The following is a 24,826-nucleotide window of genomic DNA, read 5'->3' on the forward strand; positions in this document are numbered from 1 at the left end:
TCAATTTCCTTATTAATCAAGAACTTATGTATCACTGTCTTAAAGACACTCAGTGATTTGACCTCCACAGCCTTCAGCGGCAAAGAGTTCCACAGATTCGGCATACGCTGGCTGAAGAGATTCCCCTCATCTCAGTCTTAAAGGAGGCTGTGCCCTCAGGTTCTAGTTTTCCCTATTAGTGGAAACATCCTAATAATACATTGCTTGTGACATAATACTTTTGGCATGAGACGCAGGATGGGAGCAGCAAGACCAATTTTTAACCTCAAATGGTTAAAGTTTGGGAAGGAAGGCGAGGGTCGTCTTCAGGGGCTGCCCTTTACCAATCGGCGGCGGCACCTGTTAGACTGAACTCGCCCTTCCTTCCTACTTGCACCGTCCCTTGAACCTACTTTCTCCACCTCACCGCCCCTCTCCCTAACACTGCCAAACCCTCCCAGCTATAGATCCGGACCCATTTGCTTCGAGGATCCGAGGTCTCGGGCTCCCCTTTTCAGCTGCATTCGCGGCAGCTGCCTTCCTGGTGCTGCTTAAAGTGATGGAGCTGCTGGTCAATGCTGCACAGCACGATAGCACAGTGGTTATCACAGTTGCTTCACAGCTCCAGGGTCCTAGGTTCGATTCCCGGCTTGGGTCACTGTCTGTGCAGAGTCTGCACGTCCTCCCAGTGCCTACGTGGGTTTAGTCCGGGTGCTCCGGTTTCCTCCCACAGTCCAAAGTAGTGAAGGTTAGGTGAACTGGCCATGCTAAATTGCTGTTAAAGTGTGCCCAAAAAAAAAAAGTTTAGGTGGGATTACCGGGATAGGGTGGAGTGCTCTTTCCAAGGGCTGGTGTAGACTCGATGGGCCGAATGGCCTCCTTCTGAACTGTAAATTTTATGATTCTATGAATTGCCTGGTAGCCTGAGAGGGCAGGAATTCTGCCCCAGTGAAGGTCAGAAGTCCCACTCAGCCCTTGTTAATGAGCCCTCAGCGCTTTATTGCACCCTGCTCCACCCCGTAATATTTAGATGCATATAGCTAACATACAATATTAAAATGAGAGATTAATGCTTACATCATAATCAAAAAACACTTAGAACCATAGAACGTCTCCAGTACAGAAGGAGGTCATTTGGCGCATCGGGCCTGCACTGAACCCCCAAAAGAGAACCCTACCCAAGCCCACTTCCCTGCCCTCTCCCCGCACATTGATCATGGCCAATCCACCTAATTTTCACATCTTTGGGAGGAAACCGGAGAACCCGGAGGAAGCCCATGCAAGTACAGAGAGAACGACAGTCATCCAAACAGACAGTCACTTACCTAGCAATAATCTATTTTGGATTAATAACTATACTATTAACTAAAATCAAATGTTGATGGTCGCTAGGGCGGTATTATGACTCTCATTTTTGCTCCACCCCAAGCCATGAAGAAAATGTGGAAATTCTTAGCCTCTGGTCAATGTTTCCTTGTTGCCCTTCAGCAAGATCAGGGACTTGTGCAGAACCTCTCAAAAAAAGCTGTCTTACCAACAACTGACTGTGGCTGAGGGTTTTTATCTTTCTCACTGTTAACCACGATAGATGCCCTCAGGAGTGGCGGAACGAATGGAGCAATTATTGAGGCATCAAATTTTGTGATGGGGATACTGGATGGAAATGCGGCTTGCTCTATGGCTTCATTCTCCATTGTGGACCAAAAATCCTCCACGTTTACTTCATCAGAGGTAGGAAAATCGGGCCAGGTAAACTGGAAAAGTGTGTTAGAGAAAGAAAAATTAAAAGTTACACGTAGGTAAAACCATGAATAGTATGTAAAAGCGAGCACCCAGTAAACGTGCATCTCTGCCACACTGTGTTAACTCAAAATTATTACAATTACATGGTTCTTACTTTAGGCTTTTCCCTGTCTGGTTGATGCCTTATAAAAAGCTGAAAAAAAATGTTTTCTGAAAACTTCCATCTCAGAGGCAGCCTTAGGCCAATCCACATCCAACAACCTGCACTGAAAACTCTGCTCACATTTTGATAGTGACAACGTCAAAGATACAAGACAATGCCTATCTGTAGCCCTTTCAGGATCTTGTCTGCTTTCTTGCATCTTTGGAGAAACTTAATGTCAGTGTCTATGTGCGCGATCTTCTTGGAGATCCTCTCCACTTTGAGCCGGCAGTTTGCATTGTCGATGGTAGCCATGCTGTGGAGATGCCAGCGTTGGACTGGGGTGAGTCCAGTAAGAAGTCTTACAACACCAGGTTAAAGTCCCACAGGTTTGTTTCAAATCACTAGCTTTCGGAGCACTGCTTATGTATATGTTTCTGGAACCTACCTCTTCAACTGAGGAAGGAGCAGTGCTCCGAAAGCTAGTGATTTGAAACAAAACCTGTTGGACTTTAACCTGGTGTTGTAAGACTTCTCCCAGTCAAACGCAGGCATCTCCACATCATCACATTTTGATAGCTTGAGAGAAATTCTACCACAGCAGCTGTGACAACCCACAACATTTAAAAATAAAAGTAAATTCACCCCATCTCCCAAAGTTAATGCATCTTTAAAAAATTCCAGGATGCAGATCTGCTTCATCTGCAAAAATTAATCAGCTCTTCCATTCGATCACACCCTACTTATGTACCAAGTTTTGTTGAAATCTGTTCAATGTATTTTGTTTACAAATAAACTAACAGGGGTCAAAATATTATCTATATCCACCTTCAGCAGCCAAAGTAAAAATGTTAAATTGAGATATTATGTATCAAGAGGTGGCTGTGCAATTAGCATAAATTAATAACAATAGCAGGACCCTTGCTTCTGCTTCAATTAAATTTATAGTATCTCCGTCCTGCATTAATATCCAGTCATTTTGACACAGCAGCCGATACCCTTTCCACTCTGGAATCTCTGGAACTTAAACTTTGTCAGAGTGAAACAAACCTATTAAGAGTCCGAAATTTAGAACGTTAAGGTATTCTGACAAAAGTAGTGTCAAATCCAGAGATAGAATAAAGAAATTCAGTTGCACAATCACTGAGAAAAATCTCAGGCAAATCTGTGGTTTAGACATAACAGGTATCCAGGAATAATTCCAAAACAATAATCTGGATATCGGCTTTAAATGACTGTAGATCGAGCAGAGACGATTAACATTTGATGGAACACAAAGACGAGTTGGTTCATCCAATTGAGCAGGCTTTGCAAGTGTTAAGAAAACTTGTAAAATCTGAAGTCACTAATGTTTAACCATACCTCAACATTCTTCAGTGCAAGGATATTCTCAGGGCTTCTTTGTGCTACCTCTAGCTTAGGTGCTACTCCACAGATCCCACAAATCATGTCATTGTAGTCACGAATGGTGAGGGACTCGAATGCCCAATAACCATTCCACAGAAGCTCCTGAAGCTGATTCAGCTGGTCGTCAGTCAAGATCTTCTCTGGAAAATAAATCAGTCCACATGTTAGATAACAGCACCAATTTTCAGTTGGGGGGGCGGGGGGGGGGGGGGGGGGGGGGGGGGCAAGAGGTCACCATGGGTCTGGTTTGGTTAACCTACTGCTTATCCCAAATCACTGATGTGGGACCCAAGCCATTTTAACTCCGAAATGTTATTACCAACAAAGGCTACAATTCCTGCTCAAATCAGGCACAAATGACCTGGGCATTAGCAGCAGAAGAAAACGAGTAAGGCAGGAGGTCACCATCATGGATCGGCAGGAGTATTTCCTATCTGTTAGGTAGGCGATGGGGTGGGGGAGGGGAGATCAGGACAGGCAAGTGTTCTTCATTAACATGAACCTGAGCTATAATATCCTCAGTGCTTAATGGAGCAAAGCAATGTCTAGAATACAGTAATCAATGGTTTTCTCCTAGATTCTTTCATCTCCTACATGTTTGCCTATCGCCTACAGTAATATTTGAGACCTTTTTCTAAAAATTCAAAACAAAATTCAAACCACTCAATTTTAGGATTTGACTAAATGAATATTTTCCACTACTCAATTCTTTGCAAAAGCTGACTGGAATTCGGTTACTCTTTCCAGAATTAAGTCTTTAAATTGTGAACTGCTACTTTATAACTAAGCATATTTCTTTAAGTTTCTTTTTCAATACTGGAAATACATTTACCCCATGTTAAAATGGCCATCTCTTAGTTAAAGCAGCTAATCTATCAACATCATGGGTTAAATTGAGGTTGGGGAAAGTCTTAACACTGAGCATGCAAGTTCATGTATTGTTGCTATTAACAAGGATCGTCTTCCTTGTTAGATCATGCCGATAGCACTTAACCACGCTGAATTCCTATTCTGCAACCTCCACAGAATTTATGGAAGTTGCAGAACCTACGTAGTTATTGGCAAATATAATTGGGGGGGGATTAAATCAAAACATAACTAAAGATATCAAATGTACCTTGAAAATTTCTATAATAAAATGGCACTGAACGTGAAAATTAATCTTACATAACCCATAAAAGTTGCATGTTCAAACAAATACTTCCATGTTATTTTTTAAATACTTTATCGGTGTTTTGCTAATGAGGGGCGCCAATGCCGAAGAATACAATACTTCTCTATACACTTTGCTTTGATATCAATATACCTAATTCACAAGGGCCAGATCAGAACAAACTCCCTCGGTTCCAACAATTTGCCCCAAACTCAGCTAACACGACTTAAATGCAGCTAGATCTTTTCCATTTCTAAATCAGTTATCCTTGCAATTCACCTGTTAAGAGATTTCCGATTTGCTGTTAATTTCAGGATAGTCTATCACTATAATCCCTCACCAATTATGAAATGGATTGATTTCAATGCTGAGGTGGGGAAGGGATGAGGAGAAAAATCACAAATTGAATGCAATAATTTACACAACTTGTAAAAATTGAGCAATGAACACCAAAGATTTGATTAGCAATATGGCTTGGAAGAACACAGCTCAGCTTGTTGGACTGTGACTGCAGATTTCCCTTGTTTCCTTGTCACACATCAGAAACGTTCACTTTGGCCAGATGAAAAGTGTAACCATACTTGTGGCGGTTGCAGCGGTCTTCTTTCAATTTGCGTCCATTAGCCCAGTGGTTCTCAAACTCTGCAGTTCCAGGGCTTCCACGATGCTGGGATGGTCTTACGGGTAGGTGATTTCTCAGGATATCGTGGTCAATGTAAGTGAGTGAGTGATGTCAAAAAGCACGCTCTGCTCTCCCACTCCATGCTCCTGCTCTCGTTCTATTCCTCTATCCTTTCTCCCCCCCCCCCCCCTCCCCTATACTCCTAGTGCTTTCCGTATGCTCCACTATGCGCCTTCTCTTCTTTGTCCTGCCAATAGACAAAATCTGAAGTGTGAAGCAGGCACCACCCATACCACCTAATACCCTTAAAGGAAATACTTGTTTCCTTAAAAAACATGATATGAAGCAATTTCATATGATTGACATCTAGTACAATGATTTAGATGAGGGTTCCATCATTACTTATCCATATGAAAAGGGATCCTTCAACCAAAAAGGTTTGAGAACCAGCGCATTAGCCTTTTGATTTACATAATCTCACAATATTGTAGTTATGAGTAAATCTGTCATTTTACATGCAGAGGCAAATTTATTTTTATTGCTCATGAACATTATTGACCTTTCAATTCTCAAATTATTGCCAGATTCCCATTTATTTACACAGAACACACAAACATTTGAACTACTACTGCTTTCAATTTAATTGTTCAAAAAGGGGTTTTACAAAAAATCTTATCCAGGAACTGCGAACAAAAATCAGTACTAGGCACAAGTGTTTTAAAAATGAAAGTAAAATTCCACAGAAGTAACTACATAAAGCAAAGAAGTGCTGCTACTTCTATACCTCACAAGGCATCGCATAGCAGAAAAATGGTATCATGGGCTAACAATGCAGCAACTTAATAGTTAAGTTGAATTAGGTAACCCAGGGTCTCCTGGCTACCTTTGAACAATGGAATCAAAGCCAACCAAAGCCAATTTGCACATAAAAACTATCGAACCTACCTGTGAATTTTTGAACGGAGCTCAATATGGGAGTGGTCACATCTCTTGGATCTTCCCCAAGCTTGATATGATTCCTCATTTTGAACAGCAAATCCAAACTGACTAAAAGCTTGTTTCCGATATTAAATAACCCTAGAAAAGCAAGTATTAATTACTAGAATTCGCTAAAATTTATGGAAAAACAGCAGCTATTTCTCAGAAAATTGTTAGATTTTAAGAATTATAGCAATGAGAAGTTGTGCTTGATTAGTTTAGAAGTACAAACCAGAGTGCATCAAAAGTAATATAAATGTTGATGCAGTCCCGGAAAACCATAGGCTGTTCTTTCCATTGAGAGCTGACTGGTAGTGATGTAACCTGAGGGTCTCCACACCTCAGGCGAGGGGCAAGGTTGAGAATGTATATGAATAATCTCAACTGATACAAGAATTGAACCCTCACTGTTGGCATCACTCCGCATACACAAATCAACTATCCAGCCAACTGAGCTAACCAACTCCCCAAAAATAATGAAATATGGGTTGAATGATAATGATACAATGTTGATCTTCACCGACTCCAGCCCACCCTTGTCATCTCATGATAAAAGCTGAACGGGAAGGCACTGCTGGACAGGAGGCAGGATATAGGACGTCAGGATATAGCTGACTCGGGATTCCCACGTTGAGGATGAAAATCCAGATCCAAGAGTTCAAACCCCAAAGAAAGAGAAATCAAGGGTCAAATTGCATATGGACAGTGTTCAGTAATTACTCACCCATGTGTTTGGCTCTCCGATGTAAAGCAGTAAATACAATATACTAGACTGGAGAAACTCCACAGACTGGTGGTTTATGGAGGATTGTTTGGAGCCCTGGGATCACGAAAATAGCTGAAGCAAAGTATTAAGTTTCTTACCTGAGCTGATGTCTGTGAAGTTATGAAGTGCGAGACAGTTGGGATTCACGCAGACTTTTGCCTGGACTATAACCACATGGAACTGGCTCTCTGTTAACAGCCAGCATTTTTGAGGGCCAGCTAATGAACTAGAGCAAAAAAAGAAAAATGCATCATTAACAATTTGATGCTCTAATCTAATTACATTTGTATGGTTAATCAATAAATTTCAGATTTACAGCACAGGAATTATCAATGAGTCATCAGGACTGAATATATCTTTTGGATGCAGAATGTTGGGTATTCTGTTTCTCTTCCCAGTATTCCCTTCATCACAAACCACTTTTCGATAAAATAGGTCCCTATAGTAACTCTGCATAAACTAAAGAAATTAATTTGCTTCTGTAGCGTAGAATTTGATGGCCATTAATTAAAATGTTCTCAGTTTGTTTTTGAAGCATAAGGGAGAGTTATTACTTTATACTTCTGATTATGAGTTGTTAACTTATTGTAAGTCCATTATGTCCGCACATCTCTTAACTGGTTGTTAAATCCAAGCAACTGTCCCATTGTCTTTTCCTCTCTCTGTTCCCTGACTGCATTCCCAACAACATGGCTGAAGTTGTCGTGAATAATCACAGATACAAAGCTGCTGTAGCACCCTAACAAAGCGGGACCAACATTCTACCGCACTACACTGACAGAATGTAAGGTGATTTGAACTCAGGTACCACACATATAGCTTACGTTTTAAGTTTGACAATTTGCCAACTTAAAAACTTGTGCCATTTTATACAGAAAATTATACTGCAGCTTGTAGACCTGGCTTCTCCAGTTCAGATCTAAGTTGCTCAATAATTAAGCATGGACTCCAGATCAAAAGCCTTTACCCCCATCTCAAATGCATACCACTGAAGCACTGATTCATGTAAAGAGGTCAGAACCTCTCTGTTCCCCGTTACCATCACCTTCAAGGGAAAAAATTTGAAAGAGGTCTCTGGGACATCCTTCCTCATCTACTCCAGTTCCTTGCTACTTCAGAGATTGGAAACCAAGGAAACGTGAAGACAATATTTTTAAATAAAAAGCAAGGGTGGAGAGAAATTGATGTACATTTCACCGAAAGTGACAGGGGAGCATTACCGCAAGTGTTTGGTACGTGTCACACAAGACTATGGGCGGAATTCTCCGCAAGGCCCGACGCCGTTGTGAAACCCGGGGAGGTTCACGACGGCGTCGGATGCCTCTCCCGGCCTCCTATTCTCCCCTCCCCGGGGGGGATAGGAGGGCCGTACCGGGAAACTCGGCCGCCGGGCCTTGTCCCTGGCTTCAAGGCCCGGTGTGCCAAGAATGACGCCGCGGCGGCGCCTAATGACGACAGCCGCGCATGCGCGGGTTGGGCAGCTCAAACCCGCGCATGCGCGGTTGCCGTCTTTCCCCTCAGCCGCCCCGCAAGACGTGGCGGTTTGATCTTGTTATGGTCTCTTTCCCTGTCGGGGCGGCGGAGGGGAAAGAGTGCGTCCCCTTGAGACGCCGGCCCGACGATCGGTGGGCACCGATCGCGGGCCCGTCCCCTTCTGAGCACGGTTGTGGTGCTCGATCCCCGATCTGCCCCCCCACAGGCCCCACACTTACCTGGCGCGCCATGTTCACGACGGCAGCGACCAGGTGTGGTTGCCGCTGTTGTGAACAGGTCGGGAACGGCAGGCCGCTCGGCCCATCCGGGCCGCCATGAAAAACACCGGCCCGCGGTTCTCCGAGCGGCGTGTCGCAAAACCGGACATGCCATTTTGGGGGGTGGGAGAATAGCGGGAGCGGACCTCCCGCTATTCTCCCACCCATCGTGGTTGCGGAGAATTGGGCCCTATGTTCTTGATGAGCCCCAAATTATTATTCTTGAATCATATTATAGAGTCTGAATACAGTTAAAAGAAAAATACATTTGCAGTTAATGAGCAGCACGGACTTCATCCAAAAATACTCAGCAAAAGTAAAATGCTCCCACTGGGCAGGGTTCAACAAAAGTGCATATAGTTATACAATATGATAGACATTCAGACAAAGCACATAGCTGCAAGTGAACGGAGAAATGAACCTTAATAGCCTCAACATTGTCACACGCACTGAACAGGAAACATACTGCCATCTATTGGCACATGTTTAAAATATCAGAAAAATTGTATCTTTGTTTGTGTACAAAAAGTTCATTTTCAATGCTCATTATTTATGATTACCCCACTGCCCCGCTTTCCTGAAACCACAGAAAGAGTTGACATTGTGGTCCTGCACAGTTCAGTAATTGGTTAATATTTAATTGCAGTACATTTGTGCATACTTGCACCAGCCAAAACTTGCAGTGTATGTTCACCAGCCAAAACTTTAAAGGCCCACGAGTGCTGCAAGTACATGCTGTTCGAACAGCAACGTTTGCTATACTTTGATTTCCATTGTCCTCAACAGTCAAGAGCATAAGCTATTCACAAGCTGCTTTTAATTTTTTACCTGCTCTTTAGATGTTTTGAGCAATAGCAGATACAGATATTTGTTTCACGATTCCAGGCATGGCAGTTGTATGCTCGGTTAACAACATATAAAACGCGGGCAAGAAAAATGTGATGTGTACACACAACTGTTTATAAATATGAGAAATGCTAATAAAAAGATTTTTAAAAAACAGCACTTAAAACTAATAAATAAGAACAGTGAAGTAGTAAAAGGATCCTTACTTGCGTCCACCTTTGAACAACCGACTGTCACACAGGCCACAGATGGTGGCTGAAGATTCAAAGTAATTTGGCCATGAACTTTGTTCAAGTGTTATGGTCTCTTTCCCTGTCGACAAGATCAACCGTGAGCTGTTCATTTCCTGAATTAGACTAAATATTTCATGAAGTTCAGCCTCATTCTCAGGGATCTGAGCTGTCCTCCTGAGCAGCAGTAATGTAGTCTGGCGTTGTAAATCCTTCGAAGCCTGAGTTAGCCCGTCCTCTGGATTCAGCAGACCCAACGAAAGTACATTACTTATCTGAAATTAAAATTAGGAACTAAATAGATGTAAAAACTATAATAATCCAAACAAAGAGCATCCCGAAGCTGTGTGTAATACTTTGAACATCTTTCAATTTTATTTTCTATCTCTGCCTTCATTTGTAATGGAGATATTATCCTACAAATCATTGTCATTTCAAATTGCAAGAAGTGTGATATGGTACAATTAACTGTGAATACACATTTTCCTCGTGGCCCTTTTTGGGGGGGGGGGGGGGGGGGGGGGGGGGGAGTGGAGGGGAGGAAGAGAGACCTTTCCTGTCCCAGGCTGGGTTTGGCAGGAAAGCTGCAGGGGCTTTCTGCTTCAAGCAAGGAAAAAAATGCATTCAGGTCTCAAATAAATCAATGGGACCAGACATGTAACGGTGAACCTGCCACCTGCTTAGACCAGGTTAACTTTGTGGATGGCTAGGATCCCCATGACTTTTAAGTGGGTAAGTAAGGTAGGCAATTTTCTACATGGTTTGGGTTTTGCTAGATGGGTATGGTTAAATAGCACCAGTGATGACAGAAACAGGCACACTACTGCAATAGTTCCTACCACCTAAAATAGTCACACCCTCCACCAGTGATATACCACAACTATAGTATGTAGGATCGACATATTGCACTGCAGCAGATTGCCATTGTTTCTTCAACAGCACCTTCCAAACTTATGAGTTCAAAGAGCAACGGCAGCAGGTACATGGAAACTGCATCAAGTTCCCTCCAAGCAACACACCACTTTGGTTCAGAATAATATCATTGCAAAGGTTCTGTATGCTATAAAATAAGTCACATGAGACACACATCAATGACCTACAAATCAGGGATGCACTGATATATTGGGGAAAAAATGAAAACGTGTCTACTGACGATTCTGTGCCTGCGACAGTGTGAATGGGGACATAAAGTTGTGTGCTCATTAGTCACAATAGATCATCAATTTACAAAATAGCTCAATTAAAGTTTTAAAGGCAGTTGCAATTGCATACCTGGCAGTCATTGATCTTAACCACATAGTGAGGGCAGATTTAAGGTACACGGATTCGTAATCCAGAGGCTTGAACAAATAATCTGAAGGGAAGAGTTCAAATCCCATTATGGCAGCTGGGGAATCTAAATTTAGTTAATTAAATAAACCTGGAATTCAAGAGCTAATATCAACAATGATGAAGATGAAACTACAGATTGTTGTGAAAACCCATCCAGGTTCACAAATGTCCTTTGCAGAACAAAACCTGCCATCCTTACCCGGTCTGGTCTATTTGTGACTCTGGAGTCACAGTAATGTGGTGACTTTTTAAATTGTCTTCCTGAGACAGCCCACCAATCCAGCTGTAATAAAACTGTTACCAAAAACTGTGATTTGCATGGACTGCAGTAGTTTAAGGAGACACTTCACAATGGCAATTAGGGATTGACATTAAACATTGGCCTAGCCAGCAACACATCCCACGACTGAATGGGGAAAAAAGATGCACAAGTATTTTGGCACAGAAGCACACACTAGTGCATCAAGAAATCAGTCACCCAGTGTGTTCTTAATGGTTAAGACAGACTTGGGCTTGAATTGCCAATCTATTCCAACAACTGGAACATGTTGGATCGTATTAAGAAACCAGAAATTGCTAGATGAGTACAAACTACATTCTCTACAAATTAAGAAATAGAAAGGATTTAGGATTGTATTGGAAGTTATGGTTTAGGCTCCTGGTCAGATGTGAAGTGACACACTGCATGAATGCGGAGCTTTGACAAACATGTAGCAACAGCAGTTTGGTTTTAATGGGGGATTTTACCTTTCATATAGATTGGGCCATGGCCCAGACTGTCAGAACAGTAACAAATTTCTTGAGTGTGTCTGATATAGTTCACTGCAGCATTATGTTTTAGAACCAACGAGGGGCATGCTTTATTAGATGTAGTACTAAGCCAAATGCAGTTAACAGCCTAATTGTGCATGAACATTTGTAGTGCAGCAATCATAATGGTCCATAACTTCCGATGGAGTGGCAATTGATTTGGATTGCCACTTTGCTTGTAATTACTTACTTTAAGATCCAGCTGCTACCTTGCCCGATCTTCTGACTCATGCACAATTGCATTGAATGATCAAACAGGCTCATGGGGCTCAATAGCCTATGAATATTCCTTTGTGAACCTTGTTACTATACACTAGATTCTTAGGAATAGAACTCACAACTAGTTTTGATGGCTTCATATCCTGTTTGTCTCTTGTGAAGTCATAGCCACACTTTGGACAGATTCCTGGCTTGTACCGGTTCATGTAGACATAAGAACATTTGGGATTTTTACATCGTCCTTTACCTCGGCAAGTTGCCAAACCTAGGTCCTTAAGAAGACATGAAAAATACTTATATTAAGCGGATTTTTGGCACAATATACAAGAATTAGAAATGTAAACACAGAAGGCTTCATTGGGAGTCATTTAATACACTCAAAAGTTATCTTAAGGGAAAAGAACAAAAGCTCATGAGTCATAAAATGATAAGCGTGTTACAAGGTGTAAAGAAGCACAGCACCACTGGAACCCGAGGTACAGTAGGATACAGGCCCATACCTGGTTTCTTCCACATACTGTGCTACTGATGCCAGCCTTCAAATGGAGTTGTTGAATAGGTATTTTCCCCAGAGTGAAATAAAAATCATATTTTGATTACTTACCTCATCCCCGACTTTCCTCTAGTCCTATCATACTAAAAAAGGTTTCTATTATTATTCTACTTAACAGAGACATGGAGATTAATTTAAACCCGCAAAAATGGTGGGCTTGGAGCATGCCAGATGTTTAATATTAAAATCTCAAACCTAACCTGCCCATTTCCAGGTTTAATGTAGGCAGAACAGAGGGAAGGCAGCCAACCCACTCCAAGGAGACTGGTTGGCAATTTTAATATTTTAATGAGGCTGGTAGACCCCAATTTAACTTGCTCTTCAAATTTAATACTCGCCAGCCAACCCTCTTCGAGGAAACACTGCAGCTTAATGGAGTCTGGGAGAGATTGGGAAGAAGGAAATGTCTTTACTTGTGGGCCACTCGGAGCAGGAGTGCTATCCCGTAATCCCTTTAAACTGAAGTCCTTCGCTGGGATCAGACCAAACTCCCTCCATTCAGTGATTAACCCGTCTGAGCATCAGCTCCAGGCTCTTTTTCTGGGGCTGTGGTCCGGTCAAACAGGAAGTCAAATCTGTGATCCGGGTAAGGATTCTTTTTCTTTAAAAAAAGACAAGGTAACAAATCCATAGAATCCCTGCCGTGTAGGAGGCGGCCATTCAGTCCATTAAGTCTGCACCAACCCTCCAAAACAGCATTCTACCCAGGTCCACTCCCATCCCCGTAACATAATCTGCACATCCAGAGGTGCTAAGGGGCAATTTTACCATGGCCAATCCGTCTAACCTACACATCTTTGAACTGTGGGAGGAAACCGGAGGAAACCCACGCAGACACAAGAGAACTTGCAAACTCCACACAGTCACCCAAGGTTTGAATTGAAGCTGGGTGAGGTAGCAGTGCTAACCACTGTGCCAGCCACTGTGCCACCCTCACAAAGTTTTTGAACTTTGATGATGAGAGAACCCACCCTAATGGCGATGATGGAAGGATCCTCTTATTGAGGAAACAATGACTGTAGTTAAAAAAGAATAATGTTTGGAACAAAATTTTAATCCTCTTTCTTTAACATGTGATACTTACAAAGGCACTTGCTTTGTTAGTCTTCGGAAGAGTCAAACACACAGATTTGACTGAAACTGCACTGGTTTGCGGTGAACCGTTCTCCGCAGCAACTTTAAATCCTGTCTAAGAGCAGAAAAGAAAAATACAGCTAATCTTTATAAAGGAAAAGTTACAAACAGGTGGCTTTAATCTCTTACAGCAGGAAATAGTGTCCTGTTTTATATTTTAAGTCCGTTGCTCTCATTGCCAATTATTTGGTGGGGGACCGGTATAGCCCACCTGGCTAGGTAGCTGGTACATGATGCAGAGCAAGGCAGGTTTCAATTCCTGTACCGACTCAGGTTATTCATGAAGGCCTCGCCTTCTCAACCTTGTCCCTCGCCTGAGGCGTGGTGATCTTCTGGTGAAATCACCACCAGTCAGCTCTCCCCCTCAAAGAGGAACTATAACGATTTTACCTTACCATTATTTCATAGGCAATGTGCCAATACTGCTGCTATAAAGAAACATCCCAATATTTTGTGGGATTTACAGCTCCATGGTACTGCACCACCCAATGATCAAAACAAAAAGTTAATGTTAAGGAACAGCAAAAGTCCCGTAAAATTACAAAATGGGCTCAATCAGATCAAGACTGATCTTCATTTTTATTGACACCATTTGCCTGTCTTTATTCCAATTCCTTGATACCCTCGAGGGGGAAGCATTCATTCCATTTTTAAAAAGTTTTTTTTGAAGTTTACTAATGTTATGATTATTGATTTGTCTTATATAGGTTTAAAGAAAACAATAAAAAACCTTCACTCACACACTTATCTAACCAAAATCTAAAAAATTAAACATAACGTTAAAGCTTTTGAATTAGATTATCTCCCAAACAGTATAAACATAATCTACAGAATGGCCTAGACCCTCCATGAAATCAGTGCAGGACACAAAGCAGCAGTCTGCCAATATAACTAAATCATGAATAAGTTACAGCTTGAAACTCTATTTTGAAGTCAGCAATGAACTGATAGGTGGTCATAAACAAGCGCCTATGAATAGTTGGAAGCTCCAAAACAACATTAATTAAGTGTGGTACGAAACAATGATATTTAGATTGGTTACTAATTTTAGTAATGTTCATTTTGAATTGAAGAAACATGAACATGAATATGAATATCGCTTATTGTCACGAGTAGGCTTCAATGAAGTTACTGTGAAAAGCCCCTAGTCGCCACATTCCGGCGCCTGTCCAGGGAGGCTGGTACGGGAATCGAACCGTGCTGCTGGCCTGCTTGGTCTCCTTTAAAAGCCAGCGATTTAGCTGAGTGAGCTAAACCAGCCCCTATTCATAGAAATGTTCAATCATGTGCTGAATTAGGATAATATCCTGCTTTTAACTTGCGTTGATGTTGTCAAAGACAGAAGGAATCACTTGCGGAGGGGTTTTTCAAGGCCCACACTATATTAACACAGTGTCTTACCAGAATAGTGGAGCACTGCCTGCTCTCTGAAGCCAGCAAGAATTATGTCACAGGTCAGAGTGGGAATGGGAAAATTGGTCCCAAGGATGATAGTGCTATTGGCACAACGCTAGTACAGGGGAAATGCCAGGAGTCTGGAAAAGCGCCCATACTTCTGACCCACAAAAAATCCTTACAAAGAAAACTTACCAGAGAATCTTTTGGCAATTCTGCTCCCAGGTTTGGTGACTGGAGAGGATTTCCGATTTCTGCAGTTAAAATCTGGAGCGACAAAGTGAAAATTGAGAAAGCACAATCACTGGAAAAGGCGGGGTGAGAGTTTGGTGTGGGCGACAATAGAAGGTGAAACATCAGGAAAGAACAGGCCAGATCAGAGGATTGGATGGGTCAATCTGAACGGAAGGAGAAATAACAGCAGCACACAGAACAGAGATGTCTACGGCCCCTCGTAAACTCTGGCTAATTATTGATGGGTGACAGTTAAAATTGTGTTTCAACACTGAAAGACATCATTCTGCCCTAACATTTGAAACCAAAGTAGACTCTGCCTTTCTGAGGCAGGCTGTCCTCCCAAACAAGTTTCCTGGTAAGTAAAAGTGCCATTCACTGGAATCGTATCAGCGAGGAGGTACATCCTTGCCCCTCTCCACCCCAACTGTTGTTTTAATTGAGTTGAATTAAAAATCAGCAAAAATGCAGGAGTTTCCATTAAAATTAATCAATTTCCTTTCATGGGTATGTTTATCCAAGTCACAAAAATTAAAAGCACCCATTTTGGCAATGTGCAAACTTGCCTGCTCTTCTCCATCTTCACAGTTAGTGTGTAAAACAGGATGCCCCAGTTGCTTTAAAGTGCTAGGTTTCAGACCCGATGGAGGAAGAGAATTCATCAAGCTCTTTGGAGAGGAATCTTGAGCTAAAAAGGAAAAACAGTTTTTAGCCTCTTCTGATTAGAGTCAGTGAGACTATTTTTATCATGCTATCTTTTGATGGTTCCCAAGTATCCAACCATTTCTGATGGGAGGATATACAGACAACAAACCCCAGGCTCTCTGAATAACTGGCATCTAGAATGTAGTTGGTGGTTTAAGTTAAATTTTTCCTTTTAATCCTATGGTATCTATTTATGGACAGAATTTGTGTGGTCCCTTCCAATCCATAATCAGGGTGTTAGAGGCAAGGTGAGTGTATTTCCTTACCCCCAGTAATTTTTCATGATTTAAAATAAATTCCAGCAGCAGGCATTGTTAAGTTTCAATGGTAACTCTATAATAACTAGTAAACAGGCCTCGACTCTTCAACTCCAAGTTTGTGTTCCGCAATCACTTCTCCAGCAACACCACAGTGTCACCTGTATCCCCTTTATATTTAATAGTCTATTCAATAAAGGGTCGCACAGTGGTTAGCTTGCTTCCTCATTGGGCATCACGGTGGCACAGTGGTTAGCACTGCTGCTTCACGGTGCCGAAGACCCAGGTTCGATTCCGTCTCCTGGTCACTGTCCGTGTGGCATTTGCACAAGATGTGCAGAGGAGGTGAATTGGTCACGCTAAATTGCCGCTCAATTGGAAAAAAAAGAATTGGGTACTCTAAATTTATATATTAAAAAAGGACTGCTGCCTCAGTTTGGATTGTTTCCGAGTGTACTAAGGGAGGGCAGGGAGAAGATAGCAGATGCTCGGAGGATGATTTTTCAATTCTCACCAGACTCAAGGGAGGTACCCGAGAACTGGAGAAATATAAATGTGGTACCATTGTTTAAAAAGGGATCGAAGGAAATGCCGAACAATTATAGGCCAGTTAGTCTTATGTCAGTGGTGGGTAAATTAGTAGAATCAATCCTGAGAGATAGGATTAACTGTCGCATAGAAAGGCATGGACTAGTCAGGGATAGTCAGCATGGATTTGTTAAAGGAAGATCTTGCCTCACAAATTTGATTCGCTTCTTTGAGGAAGTGACAAGAAGGGTTGAAGGTAGTGCAGTAGAAGTGGTGTACATGGATTTTAGCAAGGCGATTGATAAAGTCCCACATGGCAGATTGGTCAAGAAAGTGAAAGCACATGGGATCCAGTGCAATGTGACGAACTGGATAAAATGTTGGCTTAGTAACAGGAAACAAAAGGGTAATGGTCGATGGCTGCCCTTGCAATTGGAAAGTTGTTTCAAGTGGTGTTCCAATGGGGCTCGATGTTGGGACCCTTACTGTTTGTGTTATATAGTAACAATTTGGACGTGAATGTGGGTTGCACATTTGCAGATGACACAAAGATTGGACGAGTAGTGGACAGTGTAGAGGATATATATGATCTTCAAAACGGTATAATTGGTGGAGTGAGCGATGAAGTGGCAGATGGAATGTAACACAGAAGTGTGAGGTCATACATTTAGGAAAGTCAAACTGTTGTAGGGAGTACACAATAAATGGTAATATACGAAGAGGGGTAGATGAAGTGAGAGTACAAGTATACAGGTCTCTAAAGGCAGCAGTTCAAGAAGACACGCTTGTTAAGAAAGCATGTGGGACACTCTCCTTCTTTGGCAGAGGTATAGAATATAAAAGTAAGGATATAATGTTGAATTGTATAAAACACTGGTGAGGCTACAATTGGAATCTTGTGTGCAGTTCTGGTCACATCACAGGAAGGATGTAATTTATCTGGAGAGAGTGCAGAGGTGGCTTACAAGAATGTTGCCAGGGCTGGAAAAGTGTGGCTATGAGGAGAGATTAGATAGGTTGCGGTTATTTCCCTTGGAACAAAGAAGGCTGAGGGGTGACTTAATTGAGGTGTAAAAGAAATATGAGGGGAAGAGAGTGGACAGGATAAAATTGATTTCCTTGGAGAAGAATTCTAGAACTAGGAGACATAGATTCAGGATAAGTGGCTGAAGGTGTAGAGGAGACAAGAAGAAAAACCTTTTTAACGCAGAAAGTAGTGGGACTCTGGAATTTGGTGCCCGAGTTGGTGGTGGAGGCAGAGATCCTAAACTCTTGTTTCTTTTTATAAATTTAGAGTACCCAATTAATTTTTTCCAATTAAGGGACAATTTAGCACTACCCTACACACCCACCTACCCTGCACATCTTTGGGTTGTGGGGGCGAAACACGGGGAGAATGTGCAAACTTCACACGGACAGTGATCCAGAGCCGGGATCAAACCTGGGACCTCAGCATTGTGAGGCAGCAGTGCTGACCGCTGTGCCACCGTGCTGCCCTCTAAACTCTTAAAAGGTACCTGTATCTGCACCTTAAGTGCTCTAAGCTACAGGGCTATGGACCGGGTGCAGGAAGGTGGGATTAGAAAGGTTACCTGGGTGTCCTCGGGCTGGCATGGACAAGATGGCCGAATGGCCTCCTTCCGTGCTGTACCGTTTCTATGATTTTAACCTTTCCTGGAACTCTTCACTCATTAAATCCATCTCTTTTATAGTACGCTTGTTTGAAAATAATTTCCAATGGCCGTACATTGTGCCTCAAAGTTCTCCGAATTCTTTGAGATTCCTGCTTTAAGTAATGCTCCCCTGCCCGCATCCAGTGCATTCAAATGCTCAGAAAAGGTAGAGATAATCATAGTCTCCTCCCAAGTTGGAGGATGATCATTCATGACTGAAGGAATTTGGGGATTTTTCACAAAAAACAAACTGATATGGACTGTAGCCCCCTACCATCTGCAGTGAATTATTTGCATGGGTGATCCATGCTAAAGCCAAAGTTAATTTACATTTTGCATGGGTGATCCATGCTAAAACCAAAGTTAATTTACATTTTGCATGGGTGATCCATGCTAAAGCCAAAGTCAATTTACATTTGGCCTATCTGCCAAAATATAATAAAACATTTCAACTATCACAGCATGATTTATTTCGCACACCCCGTTACTCAATGGGCTTTCTGCAGCTGTATACATAACTATTCTGTTCATGTTCTTGCACATATCCTGAAATTAGTCGTTAGCAAATTCCCCTTTATCAGTGAGGAGCTTTGCTGGTGTCCCCAGTCCAGTCCCTATCCATTTTTCCATTACCTGTTCCACAATTGTTTTCTTTTCTTTACTATGTATAATCGTCGACTGACTAAATTTAGTTGCCAAGTCTCCAAAGTGTAAAATGAAAATGTTTTCTTTATCCCACACCTTAAGATCCACAGCCACAACTTTTATTAAAATCTCTCATTAAGGGCATACTCACTATGGGTCGTGATGGTGGGAGCATCTGTAGGGAGAGAAAAGAGCTAACGTTTCGAGTCCGATGACTCTTTGTCAAAGCTTTGACAAAGAGTCATCGGACTCGAAACGTTAGCTCTTTTCTCTCCCTACAGATGCTGCCAGACTTGCTGAGATTTTCCAGCATTTTCCCTTTCGTTTCAGATTCCAGCATCCGCAGTAATTTGCTTTTATTTATATGGGTCATGATGGTGTTCTTCTATATTTCTTCCATACATCACGGCTTAGCAGTTCTCTAAGTTTAGTGTATTCTTAATCTCTTATACCCACATCACTGAGCAAAATTTTAATCTTTGCGAGAACAGGTGTGCAAATTGCCGAAGCAACTTTTACACAATTAACTTTTTGTTTTCTAGACTTCTGTTCTCTGATGCTTAACAGTACTTCCTTAATTTTTTCACAATAAAAATTAGGATTCATTAACGGGATACTATAGTGCCCAGACTGCAAATTCTAAGTCCACAGTTTTTCCAAATATGATGACCATATCGTTTTCCATGTCAAGTTTCATATGTGCTTTCTTCACTGATGGTCAGCTCAATATTAAAGGTATTTCACTGGATACGACATCCGTGATAATAAAATGATTCCTTCTCGCGATTTTACAAGGAATTACTACTCTTTGAGCGATTTAAGGGTATTATCATCCCCAAATCTGAAACTAGTGGGACTTCCAAATTCCTTAGCCTTGTTCCGATTTTCGTCACTCAGAGTCCAGGTTTACCCAGTCTATTACACTTCCCATACTAGCCTCTCCGAACAAGCGCCGGAATGTGGCGACTAGGGGCTTTTCACAGTAACTTCATTGAAGCCTACTTGTGACAATAAGCTCTTATTATTATTATTATGCTGTTGATGTATATCCACTGTCTAATACGGCACAATTGAAGGGCTTTGTGACCAGTAGCTTCAATACCAGACTGAAACTTTCTCATTACAAAGCTAATTCCTTCTCTTTGGTTAATATCTTCTTCTTCAGAGTCTTTCTTCTGTCTCATGTTTGGTTTCAAACACCCTATTGTATCGCTGAAATTGTATTATTGTATAATTAAATTTTAAATCATACGTAAGACACCGGCTGACCACACATTGGGCATTTCTGGGGTTAATTCTTCTACTGAAATTTACCAATTCATTCCTCCTGCCATAATTATTAAAGTCATTTCTGACCTCGTTATTTTTAGTTATGCATCTTCTTTCGTATTGAATTTGCGGCCTGTTTCTAGACTGCTTCACCATCCCATTGACATTGTGTCTTCCACAATCTGTCTTACTACCGATCAGCCCATATGTGTCATGAATACTGCTGGAAGGAATGTTTGCCCAAGAAACTTTGTCGAACCTATGACATTTGTTCTAGCATGGTGTGTCTTTCTGAAAATTTAACTCCCATCAAAACAAAAGTCAATCCATATTTGTAACTTTAGCACAGTCCAATAACTTCAACACCAGCACGAATTGACTCAGACTTTCTAAATTGCCAACATCTGACCAAGCCTCATAAGCTCCTAGTAAGCCATCCTTTCAGTAAATCTTATCCATGAAAATTATAATAAATCCAAACCTTCATCTAAGTCCAATTGCTCTAGCTCCAATTCTGAAAATACTTGTATCTTATTTTGTTTTTGTATGGTAATGAAAGGGCCAACCAAGGTCATACCTGTTTTTTCCTTGGGCAAGGATGTAACCCATGTCTACATGGTAATTTCATTCTTACATTGGTCATAGGGTTGACGCTCAGAAAGCAACAGTGGGTAGTCGTACGCCAGCATGCTACACTTGGATTAAGCCACTTTCCAAGTTACTCTAAATCACTCTTCATGGTTAGAATTCAGAATACAGCCTTTTGTCTGAAGAATTCTTAGTTTGCAATCCTTTTTACTTACAAGCACTATCTATTCTTTGCTACCGTTGCTCAGCTCCGATGGTAACTCCATAATAAGAACTAGAAAAGAGATTTAGACTTTTTTGACTCCACGTTTGTGTTCAAGCAATCAGTTCTCAAATAACGCCACAGTGCCATCTGTATCCCCATTATATTTGGTGCAGTCTATTAAACAATTAAAACGTCAATTCCAACTTAAGTACGAGGGAACGCTTTCCTAACAGGCATTTTGGTGATTTTAAAAATAAAGAATATTATCACACACTTGCCCTGGATGTTTGGAACACAAGTTTCAATCACTCATCTCACTCACACAAAGATGGGACACAGATGAAGCGGCAACAATAAAAATGGAATTTATAATTCAGTCTCTATGGGCGCGATTCTCCGCACTCACGCCGGTTCGGAGAATAGCGGGCCGCGCAAGTTTTCACGGCGACGCAGGTCCGACGCCCTCCCGCTATTCTCCGAACCCCGCACAAACTACACGTCGGGATTCCCGGCAAAGGCCTCGAACGCGCCCCCGACACGACCAGAATCGCTACTTATTGGCCCCCCGCTATTCTCCGGCCCGGATGGGCCGAAGTCCCGACGTCATCACGCACTGTTTTCACGCCGGCCAACACACCTGCTTTTCAAGTTCGTCAACCAGTCGTGCTGGCTGACGAGAGCTTCGATTAGGTGAGCGCACCGCTCAGCGCACTGCTGGGGTCTGGCCACAACGGGGAAGGCATCCCCGAGAACGGGAGGGGGGTCCAGAGCGGGGGGTAGTGGGGGAGACTGAGGGGGGGGGGAGTGGGAGTGGGGGGGGGGGGGGGTAGGGAGAGAGTGAGCGAGTGAGCCGTCCAACCCCGTTACAAAATATCTGCCACCATGCCATGGCGTGCCGGTCACGAGGACACGGCCGCTGGTTGCCCTGTGGCTTACGGCCACAGGCCACTGACGCACCGGTGAAGAGGACGTAGTTAACTGCCTGTTGGATGCAGAAAGTGACCAGGGGTTAGGCTGCCCGCGTGTCAGCAGCACGACCAGGCCACCGGGACACACAGGTATCCCGTGGCAGGCGGCTGCCGAGGTGTCGACTAACCTCCGTTTTACATGTACGTCTAACATGTCCCGTTTCTTTGCCCCCCACCACCCTTCTATAGGTTAGCACAATGTCTGCGAACAGAATGGCGATGTTCTGCACAGTGGTTGGGGCCGCTGCACTGCATTTGGAGATGCAGCAGCATCCACAGCCACAACCCGCAGTGGATGCAGGGCCAGCTGCAGCAGCAGAGGGAAGGGCTGAGGAGTTGCCAGTCGTCGAGCAGCATGGGGGGGGGGAGGAGGAGGAGAGAGTGAGGGTGCAGCCACGGCGCCGACCAAGGCCGAGGGTGTACCGTGCCCGGATCTCTTTCCTAACAATGACTTATATCACCTGCAGGAGACTCCGGCTGAGTAGGCGGACGGTGATACATATCTGTCACCTCGTGTCGCACCTCGCCCCACGTGGAACGGGGGGAGGACATGCGATCCCGGTTGCCATCAAGGTGACAGTCACTCTTAACTTCTATGCGACCGGCTCCTTCCAGTCTCCGAGCGGGGACCTCTCCGGGATCACCCAGTCATTGGTGCACAGGTGTATCCGGGATGTGACCGACGCCCTCTATGCCATCGCCGATCGCTACATCACCTTTCCCGAGGACCGAGCAACTCAAGACTCACGAGCTCGTGGATTTGCCAGCGTGGCCGGGATACCGATGGTGCAGGGGGCAATCGATTGTGTTCATGCCCCCATGCGCCCGCCTGCAGGGGACAGGGACGTGTTCACAAACAGGAGGGGGACATACTCCATGAATATCCAGGTAGTATGCGACCTCCACATGAGGATCATGAACGTCTGTGCAAGGTTCCCAAGGAGTGTGCATGACTCCTACATACTGGCGCAGTCGTTCATCCCTGCGATGTTTGACGGACGACCCCCCCGGCTGAGGGGCTGGTTGCTAGGCAACAGGGGTTATCCGCTGAGGTCTTGGCTGATGACGCCTATACGGAGGCCTCAGACCAATGCGGAAACCCGATACAACGATGCCCATGCAGCAACCAGGGGTGTGGTGGAGCGCTGCTTTGGCCTCCTGAAGATGAGATTCAGGTGCCTGGACCGCTCCGGAGGGGCCCTGCAGTACCAACCCGACAGGGTCGCTCACATTGTTGTGGTCTGCTGTGCGCTGCACAACATCGCGATGCAGAGGGGAGATGACCTGCTGCAGGAGGCGGAGGGAGAAGCAAGTGGCAGTGGTGCCAGCACAGAGGAGGAGGAGGAGGCTGGTGGAGTGGCGGGCGCAGCACGCAGACACGACCCTGTGCTGGTGATGTCCAGGAGGCGGCACGACGGACCCGGCGAGGACGGCGGGCATGCAACGCCTTGGTGGCAGCACGGTTCACGTGCCGTATGCGACGTCCCCGCTGAACACTAAACCACCACCTGCATCGCTAGTCGTGCAGAGGGTCAACACATAACTGCCACCACCACAACCCCCCCCCACTCAGTGTACACTGCTCCACTTCGACATCACCCTTACCACTGGGTCCAGACGGTATGGCACAACATTGATGGCTGTGTCAGCGGGTGTGATCAGTGCCATGTGGAATGATGACAGGCCGCTCTGCGAAGAGCTGTGAGCTCAGAATCGTTACAGAGAGTCTGACCCATGGCAATAGCTGAACCATCCACCTTGGTGGCCGCTGAGATCGTCACGGACACTCCATCACGTGCCCGCGTGGGCTAGCTGTGGGAGGGGGTGGGGGGGGAAGGGACTGCACACCCGGCACCAAAGTTTCATCGCTCGTCAACCCCAGCGACACTCGGTCACCATCACGATTCCTGTGGCTGTGGAACAATCACACGGTATTACAAGTAAGGTGGAACAGTGCGTTTAATGTGAACAGAAATTTATAGGTGCCCTAGCCCCTACAACTAAACTGTGCCCTTCACCCGTGCCAACTTACTCAGTGTCTCTCTTTGTTGCCTTACGGGCCCTACCACTACGTCTAAGTGATCCCCCAGATGATACAGCAGGAGTGGAGGAGGACTGCTGCGAATCGCCCCCTTCGACTCGTTTCTCCTTCGGCAAGCGTTTCCTGGGGCGACCCAGCCTTGATGGGCCAGGCTGCTCTGCGGGCGTCTCGGGTGACGTTGTGCCACCCTGCTCTGCCTGCTGCCCACCCGATGCACCAGGGATGGGACGGGGGGAGGCCGAGAATTCCGGGACGTCCCGTGATGGAGTTAATGGGACGGGCACCAAAACCTCCTCCTCTCTCGGGGAGCCCGGTGGCCCCCGGGCCTCACTTTGGGACAGAGGTGCGAGCGGGGAGGTGCCCCGTCGCGCCACCGACACCTGGCGCTGCCAGTCCTGGAGGCCTGCGACGGTATCCACCAGGATCCGAAGGTTTGCAGAGACAGAGTCCAGGGAGTTAGACATTCCCGCCAGGGACTGTGCGATCTCAACCTGTGAGTGCACGACACCATCCAGCACATGTGTCAGGCGGTTGATGCTCTCCGCAACTGACTGCTGGGACTGTGCCATCGACTTCTGGGACTGTGCCATCGACTGCTGTGACTGTGCCATGGCGAGCTGCGACTGGGCCATGACCAGCTGAGACTCGGCCAA

The 24,826-nt window shown here is 44.2% G+C and overlaps 1 protein-coding gene across 1 annotated transcript in view; it reads right to left on the minus strand.

Moving 5' to 3' along the window:
* LOC119965372 (HMG domain-containing protein 3-like) overlaps positions 1-24,826 on the minus strand; it is a 60,119-nt gene that overhangs the window by 24,222 nt on the left and 11,071 nt on the right. The window contains exons 5-13 of the mRNA XM_038796076.1: positions 15,861-15,982; positions 15,256-15,327; positions 13,616-13,720; positions 12,098-12,250; positions 9,594-9,892; positions 6,889-7,016; positions 5,992-6,123; positions 3,227-3,411; positions 1,514-1,733 (exon numbers count right to left, since the gene is read on the minus strand). Of these exons, the coding sequence (XP_038652004.1) occupies positions 1,514-1,733; positions 3,227-3,411; positions 5,992-6,123; positions 6,889-7,016; positions 9,594-9,892; positions 12,098-12,250; positions 13,616-13,720; positions 15,256-15,327; positions 15,861-15,982 (1,416 nt within the window). The remainder of the gene's footprint in view (positions 1-1,513; positions 1,734-3,226; positions 3,412-5,991; positions 6,124-6,888; positions 7,017-9,593; positions 9,893-12,097; positions 12,251-13,615; positions 13,721-15,255; positions 15,328-15,860; positions 15,983-24,826) is intronic.

This window comes from Scyliorhinus canicula, chromosome 4 (assembly GCF_902713615.1).
Source record: "Scyliorhinus canicula chromosome 4, sScyCan1.1, whole genome shotgun sequence".
Taxonomy (NCBI): Eukaryota; Metazoa; Chordata; class Chondrichthyes; order Carcharhiniformes; family Scyliorhinidae; genus Scyliorhinus; species Scyliorhinus canicula.